Raw genomic sequence first — 17227 nt, 5'->3', positions numbered from 1 at the left:
GAGCAAAACATCACATTGCTTCATCTGGAAGCGCCTGACTTCCTGATACAACATGACTAGCATTTGGCTGCTTCTGAGGTATAATCTGAAACGCTCTGCAACAGAACTGACCAGCTAAGGATTCAGGAAATCAGGATGAAACCAATAACTGGGGAAAAAAAGTGATTCTCCTTGGGAATCTCAGGGAAAATCCAGTCATTAATTTTGCTGATTATTGATTGGTAAGTCTCAGAGCATCCAAATATCAATTTAATAAAGGGTGGAGATACTGAGCTTAACTGGAAAAATGGAATTGTATTCTGTTCAAGTTTGTAGTTTTAGAGGGCAAACTACTTTTTTCAAAGATAGTAATTTTTTACTACCATATTCTTCTCAGGCCTTTTTGAAAAAACAGCTGAGAAACTAATAGTGGATACAGTATGAATGTGTGTGTATTCCTTCCTGCAGGGACATACAGAATGGAAACATCATTTCACAAAGTTTTCAATCAGGTAATTCACTTTGCTTTTCTGATATAAAATTGATGCTACTGGTTATCTCAATCATATGCTACTTTCATTTGCAAATATGTTGTTGACTGCACTACTGAATGCGAACATTTAAAAATGTCTATTTCTATATTCCATTCTTCTGAAAGACAGCACTTCCCAGTAGTTGCTTTACATGTAACCCTCACTTTTGAATATATATATATATTTTCCTGAAAATAAAAAAAATACACTATTAATTGATTTGTGCTTGCCAGTTTCTGGCAAATTGTGCCTCTTTTTTTTTCTCATTTAAAGATGCAAATAAATAATATCCAATATTAGAAACAATTACTATATTGAAATGTCTTTAAAAAACATGTGCCCAAACTCCGCATTCTATAAGCATATCCTTACATAATGTTCTTGAATAAACACATATTCAATATTGCATCAACTGGTGATTTTGCATGTGTGTGTTCCTTTCCTTAAAAGATATATTGAAAACTGTGCCTGTAGCTTTAAAATTCATGGGAATGATTCATGAACCACTGGGCTTACACTAAGACTGTTGCAAGTGCATGGATTGAAAAGGAGAAACAAAGGTCCCAAAATATTCTTTGGGATTTATCACAGAAATATCTAAATGAGCCAGAATTTCCTAACTCTACACATATATTACATGTTTGTCTATTTACACAAAACCTAAATGACAGCATATAAAGCACTTAGCAGAACACTCTGTTTTTAACATAGACATTTTGACATTCTTCAGGTTGGGCACATTTGAATAGAGTAGTTTTTTTTTATTATTTAAAAAAAAGGAATCCAAGAAGAATATCAGAAGAAATATGATATAAATGTGTCGGATTTGTGACAGGAAAAATAATACTTTTCTACAAAAAAGAAAGTCCTGTCGTTTGAGTCCTGCTAATTTCTCATGATGTCACCTTCTTTTTCAGTGCAGACAGCTCTTTGTGAATCTCGCTGAATTTTGGTCTCATTTCAGGATTGTAATCCCAACACCGTTGCATTATTTTATAGATATCCTCTGGACACTTCTGAGGTGCTGACATTCGATAGCCTAGTATGTATTTTTAAAAATAAGGTTATTAGAAGTGTAACTGAAGAGAAAGTACAATTTAAATTGAAATGACCAAACCTACTTAGAACCGAATCCTATACAATATGACTTATACCGTACATACCAGTGGTGAAATGTAAAATTTGTTACTACTGGTTCTGTGGGCATGGATTGGTGGTGGTAATGGGGGTGGTAATGTGATTGAGTGGGCGTGGCTAACTTTTTTTTTTTAACTTTTAAAATCATTTACAAACGAACAGGTCATAAAAAATGCTTTTAAAAGGCTCTGATGATCAGGCAACTCAGCTGGGATCATCAGAGCCTTTTAAAAGCATTTTTTCTACCTCCTCTTCGGCCGAAGAGGTTGTAGAAAAAATGCTTTTAAAAGCCTCTGACAATCCCAGCTGAGCCGCGTGATCATCAGAGGCTTTTTTTTTTTTTTACTTTTAAAACCATTTTTTCTGCCGAAGAGGTTGTAGAAAAAAATGCTTTTAAAAATTTTTTAAAAAGCCTCTGATGATCGTACGGCTCAGCTGGGCATGGGAGGGGGCAGGGATTTTTGCTGCTGGTTCTCTGAACCACTCACTGCCATCGCTACCAGATTGGGGGATCCGGTCCGAACCGGGAGCATTTCACCCTTGGTACATACACACATATTTTTTTAAAAAATATTGAACAGGATCTTCTCTGTTGCAGCACCTGCCCTCTGGAACAGCCTGCCCACTCAAGATTTTATGGTTGCAACTGGCCTGCTTTCCACAAAGCAGCAAAGACTGGGATATTTCCCTGGTCTTGAGGCCAGATGACAGATGAGCCTGGTTTCGGTTTTTGGGATTTGTTGGAGCTGGGTTGTGGGGCCTGAGCATGATTTATATTTATACACGTTTTTTGCTATTCGTCTGGTATTTATTGGGGTTTATTATATTAAATCATTAGGCAGCAGAATATTTTACACTGCTTGACCTAGTAGATAGCCATATGCTATAACCTAGATCTCTTTCCCAGGATGACCACCACCCCTGCTGTCTTATTAAAAAAATTAACCCGTGGTTACATATAGTGAACAACCTAGAATAAAATTTAGAAGGCAAAGAAAAGGGAGATGAAATGAAAATCTCTTTTCTAAAGCAGCTGATCTCAGTCAATGGCTGTTTTCAGATCAAGATCCCTTGCACACATTTAGACCGGAAGCCCGGATCTCAGACCACAACAAAACAAAGCTTATAAATCAAGTGGCCTCACTTATTCTTCCTGGATCTCCAGATTCAGTAGGCTTCAGCCTCGTGGCTATTAGATGGGGTTTCATTTTTATTTGGTTTTCAGGCAACCCCCACCACCGAAGAAAAACCAGGAAGACAAAGAAAAAATGGAAACTGCCCTCCTCTCTCTTCTGCCTTAGAAGGAAAACCACAGTCCCTAATTATCTTAGCAAGATTTTGCCTGCTTCCTAGGGCTGAGAGAATGTGAGTGGCCCAAGGTCACCCAGCTTTGTTTTGCCTCTAGAGTGGTTCCTTCTGTTGCTCTTATTTAATAATATTTAGGAATATAAATGTGTGTGCGTGTGTGCATGTGCATTCACACACCATGTAATAAATAGCAGATGGGAGAAATATAAGTCAGATGCAGTGTTTCAGATCTGAAGGCAAAACAGTGATTTGGAGCATACGTGGGTGTGCAAATCACAGTTGCCTACAACTCCTTAAACCAAATTCATCTTGAATTTACAAGTATAGGATGCTATTGCCCAATCCTTATGGGAAAATAATGCTGTGGTTTCTAGGGGTAGAAAACAATGCTATGTAAGCACATCTAGAAGCATATTTTGGCCTGCATAACTGTTTTCAAGCTGCTGCACAGCCTTAATGTGCAGCTCATTCTAAGAGCCAAACTTCATCAAATAATATCCATGTAGTTCTTCTGAAAACTTACAGATAGTTAAAGATTAGCCTTGTACAATGACTTTTATTGTAAGATGCTGGTTATCTAATAATCAAATAGCAAAAGGTATCATCTAGCATGAATACCTGCTATATCATTTCAGCTATGCTGAATTATCTCCTGTTCGGTGTTAGAACGTCCCCCTAATTTATAAAAGCCGTACAAATAATCAGGTGGAATTATTTAATACATATTCATTACGAACACACACATGCAATTACCTTTCTCTACTTGTTCCCGTGCTTGCTGATTAGTCATGCCTGGATATGGGCATACGCCTAAACTGAAGGTCTCCCAGAGGAAAATTCCATAGCTCCATATATCGCTCTCAGAAGTGTACCGTCCTATTGGATAAGGTGATAACAAAAAGATGGACAATGAAAATCCACACAGAAAAATAGGCAAGAAACAAAAGGCCCACCAGGCTGGGACCGTGGACCTTCAGAATTCTGCAGGAAGATGTGGGTTCTTCATGTCCAGAGGTTTTAACTAGAGACTCATGTTTTTTGGTTAATAATAATTATAAGCTCAATATGATTTTGAACCTATCAATGTAGTCCTTTGCACGTTGTGCAGGTTGTGCTAGATGACTTTTGTGGTCCCTTCTGACTCTTTACTTCCATGATTCATAATCCTAACTGTATCCTTAATCCATGCCATTTCCCAGTGCTCATATACTAAAACAAAACAGACTTATAGTTTAAAAAACCCATTGCAAAATATTAAAATATTGAGACAAAAACAGTTTAAAACAATACTTTGCAATACTAAGTCAAAGCAGCAGGGACTCATAGACAGGAAAGCGAAGTTTAAAAGTTCCTTTGGAAAGGAGAAATTCTTTATGCCAATCTTTATATCAACCTTTATCTCCCAGGTTATAGAAGATGTTATATTTAAATAGCTGGTACATCCAATAATTACCGTATTTTCCGGCGTATAAGACGACTGGGCGTATAAGACGACCCCCTACTTTTCCTGTTAAAATATAGGGTTTGGGCTATACTCGCCGTATAAGACTACCCCTCTTCCAACGCACACCAAATAAAAATTAAAAAACATCAGATTTGATTTCAATATGGTAATTTTAATTCAAATGCTTATGACACGCAGGTACTTAGCAGGAAAATTGTCACTTATAAACATAAGGCTGTTTGTCATCAAACATGTCAACATAAAACAGTGCAATTGGATTAAACTTTTCCTAATTCACTCTAAAGCTGAAAGGAAGGATAAGACAATAAACCCATGGGAGCTGCCATGCTGTTTGTTTTCTAAGCTGTCAACCAAACTGGAACTGATGATGATAGGAGGAAGATAACAAACAATAGAGAGCCAGTGCCGGGCAAGTCCCTGGCGAGTCAGTAACGCCCATCATAACTGCAAGCTATTTTTACAGGTTTTGCTGGCGTGACAGTTTCCCTTTAAAAGCCTTCAAAATCCTCCTGTTCGTCATCTGATATCATAAGTACATCAAGGACATCTTGTGATACATTTGTAAGGCAGTCATCATATGGATCTAATTCCGTATCAGATGGTGTGGTCTCAGCTTCGGCTTCCTCTTCATCTTGCCACAAGTAGTCGTCCTCCATACCATCTAATGAATTTGATATGCCACACTTCTTGAAAGACTTGATTACTGTTTCTGCATCAATATCATTCCAGGCTTTTATGACAAACTTGCACAAAACATCCAACTGTGGAGCACGCATGTTTCCTCCTTTTGTGAATGACTTTTCACCGCTAACCATCCACTCATTCCACTGTTCTCGAATGCGATCTTTAAATGGCTTGTTTAGGCACACATCCAGTGGCTGTACCAACGATGTCAATCCTGCAGGAATAACTGCCGCATCTGTGTTTATTCTTGCAAGCCTTTGCTTGGTGCTGGGAGTTAAATGAGCCCTGAACATATCCCACACCAGTAGACTACGTTTTTGAATAAGTCCACCTGGTCGCCTGCTCCATATATTATCAAGCCATAGCTTTACCCCTTCTTCATCCATCCAGCCTTTTTCATTCACATGTACAAAACAACCAACAGGGAACTTTAGTTTCGGCATTGTTTTTCTTTTAAAAATAATCATTGGTCTCAGTTTGGAGCCATCAGCTGTGCATGCTAGTACCACTGTAAAACTGGACTTCTCATGTCCTGTTGTTTTAATTAAAATTGTTTTTTCACCTTTTGGATGGACAGTTTTATTTGCTGCGAGCCTGGAAGAGGTGGTGAAATGCAGAGCAATACCTCGTGGGGAAGGAGTCCGCCGTGGCTCCCGCAGTCCACTCACCATCGCCCCAACGGGAAGAACCGCCCGGTAGCAATTCCAAGGAGCCCGAAGCGAACATCCTGGAGCAGCACGGGCTGGCCCAGAGGCTTAAAGCCCAGGTGCTGAACCCCGCACAGCAGAAAAGACATGACAGCCGGTGCCCAGTTCCTTCTGCAGCCGTCCGGATCGGCGCCAAGCCAGGAAAGTGCGCTGCGCACTCCCACCCTTCGCCTGCAAGCCCGGGCGCTGATTCAGATGGCTGCAGAAGGAACTGGGCACCGGCTGTCATGTCTTTTCTGCTGTGCGGGGTTTGGCACCTGGGCTCCCGGGGTTTAAGCCTCCGGGCCGGCCTGCGCTGCTCCAGGATGTTCGATTCCTTGGAATCGCTGCTGGGCGGTTCTTCCCGTTGGGGCGATGGTGGGTGTCAGCGATTGGCGTCGATCGCTGCGCACTCCCACCCTTCGCCTGCGAGCCCAGGCGCCGATCCGCTTGGACTGCGGGAGCCACGGCGGTGCTGGCCGGGCTGGGTCTGGTGCGGTGGGCGGAGATGAAGGAGCAGCCTCGGCAGTAGCAGCAGCAGCAATTACAACGGGAAAAGCTGTGGGGAAAGGAGGACAAGGAAGATCTGGCAAGGCGGTGCGGCACTTCATGGCTCCTCCGGTGAGCGGATTGCGAGAGCTGCGCGACTGGGGCGGAGACATGCGAAGTCGCATGGGGCTTCTCATAATGGAGACGCAGAGCCAGGTGTGCAAGGCGCTGGCCCAGGTCGACCGCGGCGCCGCTTTCACCGTGGACTGCTGGGAAAGGAAGGAAGGTGACCCGAATTCCGGGGTAGAGTGGGGACGCATTCCTTTCTCGTGGGCTCCGCACTGCCTGGCACCTCTTGTAGGTTGGAACTCAATGTTGCCGACGCTCCCAAAGTGTCAACGGTCAGCGCCAGCAACTCAGATTCGGGTACCCGGCGTATAAGACGACCCCCGACTTTTGAGATGATTTTCCTAGGTTAAAAAGTCGTCTTATACGCCGGAAAATACGGTAAATAAAACTAAGTCTTAAAACAGAGGTATACCATTCAGTAGCCACTCTTATTATGAATGTCAAGCTATTTAGCAATCTGCTGCTTTCCACTTCTAATCTCCTCTAATCTAATTAATTTGCAGCCCTCTTCATTTTCCTCATTGGTTAGTTGACCAATATGATCAAACGTCTAGTAGCTCATTTCCTATTGCCAGTAGCATACTATGTGGGATGTTGGGAGGAAGCAGGAGATTTGTTGTTACCTAGCAACATTGTTTGTGGTGTACTAGTTTGGGACTGTCAGTAATAAGCAATGTTGACCAGAATTACTGCGACAGAGCAAAATCAGGCTTTTTGCTACACAAATCCTGCTTTCAATATCTGACTTCTTATAACTGGAAATAGAAATCAGCAAACAGATTAGGATAAAGAGGGAGACTGTAAAAGGCATGATGGTAAGTATCCAGATGTGAAACAGGATCTCACCAGGTGATAATAGATCTCTCAAAATCTAACCAATTTTTTTATTGACAAAAAGGAATAAGCAAATTTGATTAAGTTTCCTAATCTTGGAAAATATAGTTCCAGATGTTAATCAAAGGTCACGTACTTGTCAATGTGGTTAAATGTTGCCCTGTAGGGGGGGGGAAAATCATATACCAACTTGAATCTCAAGTTTATATGGTTCTTTAATATTTAAAATGACTATAGCAAGTATATAAGCTACCCCAGGAATTTGTGAGATTTATTACTCTAGTATTGCCTCAGAAAAAGTGATTGTGGATTGTGTTCTAATGAAAATGTCCCTCTTGCATACTCAGACTAGAAACCAAGCAAATTTTATTAGATATCAATAGCAAGATACGTCAAACCTGTTTTTATATCAAATTTGATTTTTTTTTACAGTATTCTTCATGAAGGAATTTACTCTCCAAGATGAGAAGCAATTTGATTACCCCCTTCTTTCAGAGAAGAGATATGTTGAGTCACTGTAATAAAGAAAACCAGCACTGCCGGAACAGCCTAGAATCATATTTTTTCCTTGAGTTCTTTTGAAAATGGAATCCTTCAGGTTCTGAGACTTGGGAATTTTGTGTACCCCATGTACCCCATGTGCTTTTTATCAGTATTCACAAGATGATTAGGATAGATGGCCTGCTGTAACCAAGTAACCAAGATTATTAATTTTTCTGCATGGAGGTTTAAACAGTTTTCAGAAATAGCAAAGCAGAAATGGATGGAAGTAATTATCATGAGAAAGGATCAATAATTTATAACCGTTTTTGAAAATGACCTCTGAGTTTGCAAGGTTTTTTTTTTTTTTAGAATTTCCAATTGCTAAATATTTAACTTACAATTTAAATCTATGATGCAGCAGTATAAATGAAATGCACATAAGTGACACTGATGGTCAAAGTATGTTCATTGTTCCAACTCCCAAAGTTCTATTTGCATTTAAACATCTCATGCTGTTTTAAATTAGGCTACCTGGTAGGTGGAGAGCAATTATGAGCATTCACTGTGCTGCTAGAAATGCGATTACGTGTCTAAGCCTACATCTCTTCTCCTTTGGGGCTTAACATCTAATAGCATAGCATGTTTTATTTAAAATATTTAGGAATGTCAATTAGAAACAACTGTTTTGTTAAGAAAAATTAAGTTATATGGAATTAATTACCTTTCTCAGTATATGACAACCTTCTCCAACTTAAATTTCCAAAAATCTAAAACACAGCAATCTTGAAACACCTAATGGAAAGCTACTACACAGGAACCTTCAAAGAAAGCTGGTGCTAAAACTTTAGCACTATGCATTAAGGCCATAGAAAATTGAGAAAGCTATGCTGAAAAATGAGAGCATAACTATTTGCCAAGAGCTTTTATGCAACTATGAAAAATTGCTGTTGAACTGGAGACAGTGTTTTATTCCAAATGTCACAGAAATAACTTTCCAAGTATTGTGAATAAGGTTTCAGTAATGCAGATATGAAATAAAATATGCATTTAAATGCCAAATTTTATATATAATATTTTCAAATGCTTCTTTCAATTCTTACTTAGGGTACTGCTTCCTAAGTAAGAATTGAAAGAAGCATCCTAAAAATACAAAATAAGAAAGGTGTGGCAAACAGTTTTGACATGCAAAAAGATATATTTTTAAATAATTCCTATGTTAGATTTTTATGATAAATTGGAGGTGTTTCTTGGATTTGCACATCTCAATCACTTTCTCTTCCCTTTCTCTTAGGAGTGGGAATAAACGTTTTAGCACTCAAACTGAGTAACTGACTCAGTGTCTCAAAATTCTTTTAACACAGAAGTCATTAACCCAGTCATAGGCTGGACACAATCACACTAAATGGTTTAATGGCTGCTATTTTTTGAGATACAACCAATCAGTGCTGTGAAGGTGTATTCTGTGGCCATCAAACTCCTAACCAATAGCTATGTGAGTTTTGTGTCAAACACAGGCATCCAGACTACTGGTGAGTGTCGGGAGCTGTCATTGTTACCATAATTCCTAATACAGATCCCCTGAAAGATCATGTGCCTTTGGCAACTCTCCTTCTCTCTTACTATGAGACTGTTTATGGGATACTACCTCTTGCCTGCCACAGCCAGGGAGAGGTGGCTCAGTGGCTAAGACACTAAGCTTGTCGATCAGAAAGGTTGGCAGTTCAGCAGTTCGAATCCCTAGTACAGGTCTCTTGCGTGAGCAGGGAGTTGGACTAGATGACCTCCAAGGTCCCTTCCAACACTATTACCTGTTACCCCTAAGCTCTCACTCCCTTGGACTAAATTAAGGGGCCAGGGACTAGGGAGTGCCCCCTCCCCCCAAAGGAGGGGCCCATCCTCTCAGAACAGTCTGCTGCCATTTTCAATCTCTTATGCCAGCTCTGCTTTTTCTGCTCTTGGCTGAATCACCAACTGCACATATTCCTGCCTCGTTTCCTTGCAATCTGGATCCATGAGATTAGGCAAATAATGAAAAATGGGCAGCACGTTGGTGGGACTACAGACACTGAAGACAGTGGGCCAAAAGCACTGTTTTGACAATTGTGGCCAAGGGACAAGGAGGCGGAATTCCAAGGCCCGATTATTACCTCCCAGAAAAGCCATTATCCCATTGCCCAAGCAATCCTAACCCTAATGCCCCTCCCCATTGCTTGGTGGTGGGCCCAATTATTTGTGGACCCAGCAAAAGCAGCAGGTTAGACATTTTTCTCCTTCCTTTTCATTTCCTGCTTGCCGTACCTGAAAAGAAGGAGGAGAACGTCTAGAGAAATAGGTCTGACTTGAGAGATATATACATGTGAGCAGGTATGTTATCAGATGGGATTTGGTTGACATGTATTTTGATTTTCCAAAAGCTTTTTGACAAACTACCTCATCAAAGAATACCAAATAAGTTTAATAGCCTCCCAGAGTTGCTTTGGATAGTGAGATGGGAAGCATATACATTTAATAAACAAACAATAATTACAGTTTAGGAGGACAGACCTCAGGATAAGTAATTATTTAAAATAAAGAAAAACACAGGCTAAGAAAATATAGACCCTACAGTATTACTTCTAGAACAAGGAAATAATTGACTTTTTGGTTTAGTTGTTACATTCTGTGTAGCTGAAATGAAGGTAATTTTTACAGCCATTTGGTAGAGGTATAGAGAAAGCAAAGTAATAAAAATAAAACGAAAGTGGTAAAAATAAAAGCAGTTGACTATCAACCAAAGAAATTGTGTGGTTTTTTTCTCTAAAGAAAAATGTAAGTTTTAAAATAAAAATAAGAGTGGGAAGTATTTCGTGTCCAGTACTTATTTCCAGATACATCTTTAATTCCAAGCTCAGTTCCAAGAGTCTTCTATTTTGAAAGTTTTCAAAGTTGTCCTAATTTACAAATCTCATTGCTTAGGAATTCATTAGCAATATCAATTGCTGTAAAAGGCAGGGGCTCAAAGCCTGGTATTTCATTGGGTTTCAAATTATTAAAAGTTTAAAGGTTTTGATTCCAAGGGCATTTAAGTATCTTTTAGTGTTTTACTCCTACTTTTTTATTCAAACATTGTATGCTGGGGAAACTACTGATAGCAGCAATGTTTCCTTACCATAGTTCAAGGCCTCTGGGGCAGTCCATTTAATTGGAATTTGCTTTAATCCTGAAGATGAATATACTCCGTCATCTTCTTGACGAGACATCCCAAAGTCACTAATTTTCAGAACATTATTTTCACCTACTAGACAGTTTCTTGCAGCAAGGTCCCTGTATTGAGAGAAGATGCGGTCTTTAAGACATCACAATAAAAAAAGCATTTTTTAATATTCAAAAGCTAAATGAGTTAAGACCAATACAATCTCATTATTTTTTTACCAGGAAAAAAACTAATTCACTGAGGCGGGTGGGGAGGACAAAAATGCACAATATAGTATCTGGAAAATAAAGTATTTTTGTGCCATCTGTATGAGAGCTTCCAAGGAAAAAATATGCTAAGAGGACATTATTTTTGAGAATTATTTTTATTATCAGACTTGATATAGAAGGTAGTCCAGCTCATCACAACTGTTTAATGCAGAAGAGAAAGAAACATTATAATTTAATATTTAAAATATATTTATTATGTATTTATTACTGTGGGGTACCCCAAAATATTTTTTATTTACTACTGATTGCTAATGAGATATGTGATTTAAAGGTTAACCATTTGTTTATTCATGTTTTAACTGTATTTTTTAATTTAAAGTCCGTACTCTTAAGTTTATCCTTCATTTTAAGAAATACTTGATCAAATCTATCAGGAAATATTGGAAGTATATATTTTGATCCACACCTTTCACATTCCTTGGCAATAATTGTACTTGTTGGATCTGATGGAAATTGATATTTAAATCATCTGGAGAGCACTACTGGAAAACAACAGTTCGAATGAAGTGAACAGCCAATTAAATTCTTCCAAAATTGGTGTGATTTGGTTTGAATACCAACTCTCAGTAGTCTGTAAGCTATATTCTGGTGTTTTTAAATTGTTTTCTAATTCAGTTTCAAACAGAGAGGATTGAAATAATCCAATCTTATTATAGTTGTTGAAGTAAGATAGCTAACAGTAGGGATTTTTGTGACAAGGAGGAACAAAAAAATTCTGTATTTATGTGAAAAGAATTAAAGTCTGCTTTTAAAATGATATGTACATACACACACACACACACACACACACAATTTCTCTACATTGCTAATCTAGGTTTGCCAATTCCAGTTAAATCAAATGTTGGAAGATGCACTTCCGATTCAAATAATTGTGTATCTATGTATGTGCATATACACTGTTAACAGGCCACTCTCTCAAAAAGAAAAAAGGATCCAGACAAAAATCAAATAATCAATTAACTGATGATTAAAATTAATTACATGTAAAATAAAGCATTCCAGCCTTAAAAATAAATTGGGCCCCTACCACCTTCATGAATATGCATAAAGCATTGTTTTTCAGACACAAGCTCACAGTCTTGCCTCTTTCTCCTTCATCAAAACAGCAATAAAAAAAGAAAAGGAGGAGGGGGCTGTATTAGGAAAGATCAAGACAGGATGGAAAACAAAAAGAAGGAAGACTGATGAAAACTCACCATAATATATACCTACAATAAATCTCACTGTATTATGGAATGCACTGATGCATCTAGTCTTGTTCAACTATTATGAAATCTTGTACAAATCAAATTTTGGTTCCCAGAGGAGGATAAAGGTATATCAACTGTACGTGTCCTTGTTACCCTCATGCTTAGAGGTCTGTCTGCAATGAGGAGTGGAAGAGGGAGAAGCCTCCATTGCTTTTCCTGTTTTAAAAAGTGGAATCTTCTTCCAAGCCTTTTTCCTTATTGCCTTTGACCAGGCAACCATAATGGTTTTTATCTTAAAAAAAGAACTTCATGATTTGAATTACACTATGCACAATTTGTCCTGTCAAGAAGTTTTTGTGTTTTTTTTTGTTTACTGTGGGCAAGTAGAAATTTAATAATCAAACCAGCTCAGTGAACTTGGGCCAATCAGTTTTATCCCAAACCATTTCACAGGGTTGTTGTTGTGGAGAAAATAGGAGGAGGAAGGTGTGTTGGATGTGTTTGCCACGTTGAGTTATTTGTAAAAATAATAAACATGGGGTATCACTTAACCAATGTTTGGAATTGAGGCACAATCACACTAAAAAGTATGCCATAAAAAAACTAAGAGCTGTTTTCAAAATATACCAGAAATTTGGAGATAACTACAGGTAGTCCTTAACTTACAACAGTTCATTTAGTGACCAAAGTTACAACAGCACTGAAAAAAAGTGATTTACGATCGATTTCCACACTTACAAGCATCCTCATGGTCATAATAAAAATTCAGATACTTGGCAACTGACTCATATTTATGATGGTTGCAGATCCTAGGGTTATGTGATCATGTTTCGCAGCCTTCTACCAATCAAAGTCAATGGGGAAGCCAGAGTCACTTATCATGTTAGTGACTTAACAACTGCAGTGATCCACTTACCAACTGTGGGAAGAAAGTTCATAAAATGGGGCAAAATTCACTTAACAACTGTCTCACTTAGCAACCGAAATTATGGGCTCAGTCGTGGTTTGTAAGTTGAGGACTGCCTGTATAAAGAATTATGGGGAAATATCTTTTCCTATATTTTTTTAAAAAATAACTATACTGTTATCACTGAACCAGCACCATGTTCCTCAAGACACGAGTTGGGATCATGGTAATTTTGTATTTGTATTTTAATATTTTAATTATTGGAGCCCTTGGAGGATCAACTTCCTATCATTTTACTGCAGCTCTCACAGGTTTAAATAATTCGAGAATTTATGCTGCTTACAAACAAAGCTAAAAATAAACAAGAGTCTGAAATCAAAGGCAGAAAGGCCTGGTGAAAACTGCACTCTTTTCAACTCAAATGTTCTTAAAAGCACTCCAAAACAGCTTAATTCCCATTTGTTTATGAACACAGCTGTCCAAAGGAAATTATGTTAAACTATTTGTACACAAGCATTTAATACATAGAATTATACTTATAGCTTTAATAGCTACTTCTGGGAAAAAAAGATGTATGAAGAATTTCCTATTTACTTTCATCATCAACTTTGCTAATGTTACTAATAGACAGGTTGCTATGCATCAAAAATAAATTATGCTTTGAGAATTAAGATTTCTTTAAGGACTAAGATGATAAATGATAGGTTTTTAAATGGAATTTTATTTATATGCAAATTGAATACAAGCCATAGATTTACTTGTTTTTCTTCTTAGGCATAAACTAAAGTCATTCTAATAAAAGGTGATAAATTATGCTACTTTGAGCAATGATATTGAACGAACATCTCAAAAAATATGCATATTTTGAAGGAAGGGATGGAACTTTATTTCATGGTTATTAAAATACAATATTGTGTTGCTATGGATAAGCAAATTGTCCACTCAAAGGAATATTTCATGACAGGCTCAAAAACTACAAAGAAATGTAAGAAAGAAAAATTGAAACTTCAACTTCAGACAAAGATATTATTCATTCATGACCCATACACCCATATTAAGCAAACTTCTCTCTTACTTAGGCAGGAGAAGAGAGTTTAATTATCTTGGAAGTCTTCAGTGTGGATGCAAATTCAGCCTTGTGGAGACCGAATATGACTTCCATGGTATTCAGTAACAGGTTTAAGCTCCTCCAGGACATATTAGCAACATTATCTCATCTGAACAGATGCAAAGTCTACCTGCCAGAATCAGTCCTGACTGGAAAATGAACAAAGCAAAGCAGTTCCCTTGCCTTATGGGAAGCATGGAGGCTTACATCCAAGTGACATGGGATGTTCATGTTAGAATTACCACTTCTGTAGTCAAGCCAAATTTAGACCCTGAAGCATTGCTTTTATATGTCTGAAAAGCAGCTCTAGGGATGACCTGCAAAAGGAAGCTCCACCACGAATACTCAAAATTTTCCAAACTAGATTCTATTTAAAAACAACAACCCAGAAACATTTCTGCTTGTGTTGGTGATGAAGAAAAGCTGTAAAGCAGCAGCCATCCTTCAGTTTCCATGTTTTAAGCTTAGGATGACGGTTTTTAGATTGGATGGTTGAAAAAGTATTGAATAAAAGGGCGAAAAGATTATAATTATATTTAAGAGGGAGGAGGAATCATTTTGACTGTAGCTGCTATAAGGAAGGCAGAAATATATACATATTTTTAAAAAATTATTTAATGGTATTGTGGGTGCTCTATCAGTAGAGGCTTTTAAGCAAAGTTTGTCTGAAATAGTAGAGGGTCTCCTGCTTGAGAAGGGAGTTGGACTAGAACAGGGGTCTCCAACCTTGGCAACTTTTAAGACTTGTGGACTTCAACTCCCAGAGTTCCTCAGCCAGTCTTAAAAGTTGCCAAGGTTGGAGACCCCTGGATTTGAAGACCTCCAAGGTCTTTTCAACTCTGTTATGCTGTTTTCTTCTTTCCTTTTATATTTATATATATATATTTTATTCAAGTGAAATATTTTTTGGTCTTTTGAGAAAAACCAAAACACTTTTTTGAGAAATAAAAATAATTTCTGAATAAAAATTATTTTTAAAAATGAGAAAGCTTTGAGTAGTTCAATAATCCCCCACCCCCACCCCCAAAAAAGAACATCCAGCAAAGCCATGTTTTTATTAGCTAGGTAATACAAGTGGAAAAGACCCTTTTCTCAGGACACAAGCTGTTCCACAGGAGGGGAGCTGCCACTGAGTATGCCTACTATCAAACTCGATTTTGTCACACCATCTGTTAAGTAAGGACCTTTAGAAGGTGCTCATTAGTCATCTGGAGAAACTTTGTGGGAAAGGCCATCTGCCTGATACTGGTGGGGATCAATCAAAGGAGATTGAAATTCTGGTTTCTGTAGGCATCTGACCCCTTCTTTGAAAGGGTGTGATTCAGTGGGTGCCTCAGATAATGTATTCTTGAAATTGGTAAGCCTTTTTTGGTTTACAGGATTAGTCTTTCTCTCAAATTCTAGCATTTCAAATATTGGCGAGCAGGATAATTCTTTGCTGCCATTTCGTGGTCAGAATGTTCAATGGTTCATCTAAAGAATTCAAAGCCTTGAAATTGACTAGCATGTCCTTGGCTTTACCCTTCCAAACTGCACACTAGAAAGGTGCAATTGTCATATTTCTGTAGACTGTGTTTTGTAATTGCTGCTTGCTTTTCCTTGTCATATTATATTCTTAGGACAGTTTACAACTCCCACATCCCTCCTGACAGTTAACCTTTTTTCTTAGACTCCAGAATTTATCCATATCTTAACAACACAAAACCAAAACAAACGAACAAAAAATATGGTATCCGGCAGGGGCAGGTTTCAAAACCCGTCACTACCAGTTCGCTCCTGGGGGCGCCCGCACATGCAGAAGCATCTGGGCGGGTGGAGCCTCCCCCCGCCGCTACCGGTTCGCCTGATTTGGGGCAAACCGGTAGCAACCCACCACTGGTATCCGGAAGACTGTGGATTCTAGTCCTGCCTTAGCTATGAAAGCCAGTACAGGTAGTTCTTGGCTTACAACAGTTCATTTAGTGACTGTTCAAAATTACAATGGCAATGAAAAAAGAGATTTATGACCATTTTTCACATTCACACATTTCACATTTGCAGCATCCCCATGATCATGTGATCAAATTTCTATTTATTTTATTTATTTATTAGTCCAATTTATATGCTGCCCTTCTCTGTAGACTCAGGGCGGCTTACAATGCATTATAGTAATAGCCTGCATACTTTTTTGTATATGCCTGCTTATTAGGGCTTTCGGCCCCCCCAAGCGGTGTTGTTCTATACAAAATTGGCTTATTTCCCCCACAATCTGGGTCCTCAATTTACCTACCTCAAAAGGATGGAAGGCTGAGTCAACCTTGAGCCTGGTGAGATTCGAACTTGCACTAATTGCAGGCAGCTGGCAGCTAAGTGCTAGCACTTAACAGCACTTTAGTCTGCTGCACCACCGAGGCTCTTGTCGAGGCACCATCGAGGCTCTTATGCTTGGCAACTGGTTCATACTTATGACCCCTGCTGTGTCCCAAAGCTATGTGATCAGCTTTTGCAACCTTCTGACAAGCAAAGTCAAAGGGGCAGCCAGATTCACTTAACAACCAGGTTACTTACTTATCCATTGTAGTGATTCACTTAACAACTGTGGCAAGAAAGGTCATAAAATGGGGCAAGGCTCACTTAACAGATGTCTCACTTAACAATCAAAGGCTGGGTTGAATTGTGGTTGTAAGTCAAGGACTACCTGTATTGTTATTTCTTACATTTATGGGTTTCAGAAATTAGAAGATAATTATCACTTTGTCTCAGCCCAACTCACCTCACAGAGTTGTTGTTGTGGAGAAAATAGGAGGAGCAAGATGGATATGTTTGCCATTTTTGAGTTGTTTGTAAAAATAAT

At 38.5% G+C, this 17227-nt stretch overlaps 1 protein-coding gene across 6 annotated transcripts in view; it reads right to left on the bottom strand.

The window, feature by feature from the left end:
* Positions 1-1252: 1252 nt before the first annotated feature.
* FER (FER tyrosine kinase) overlaps positions 1253-17227 on the bottom strand; it is a 124586-nt gene continuing 108611 nt past the window's right edge. For all 6 annotated transcript variants that reach the window (XM_034432719.2, XM_087885949.1, XM_087885952.1 and 3 more), the window contains 3 exons: positions 10876-11030; positions 3711-3833; positions 1253-1551 (listed from right to left, as the gene is read on the bottom strand). In XM_034432719.2, the coding sequence (XP_034288610.1) occupies positions 1406-1551; positions 3711-3833; positions 10876-11030 (424 nt within the window). In that variant the 3' untranslated portion in view covers positions 1253-1405. The remainder of the gene's footprint in view (positions 1552-3710; positions 3834-10875; positions 11031-17227) is intronic.

This window comes from Pantherophis guttatus, chromosome 2, assembly GCF_059756535.1.
Source record: "Pantherophis guttatus breed Tessera chromosome 2, ASM5975653v1, whole genome shotgun sequence".
Classification (NCBI taxonomy): Eukaryota; Metazoa; Chordata; class Lepidosauria; order Squamata; family Colubridae; genus Pantherophis; species Pantherophis guttatus.
Note: the sequence above shows the minus strand (reverse complement) of the source record. Positions and strands in the feature narration are given on the sequence as shown.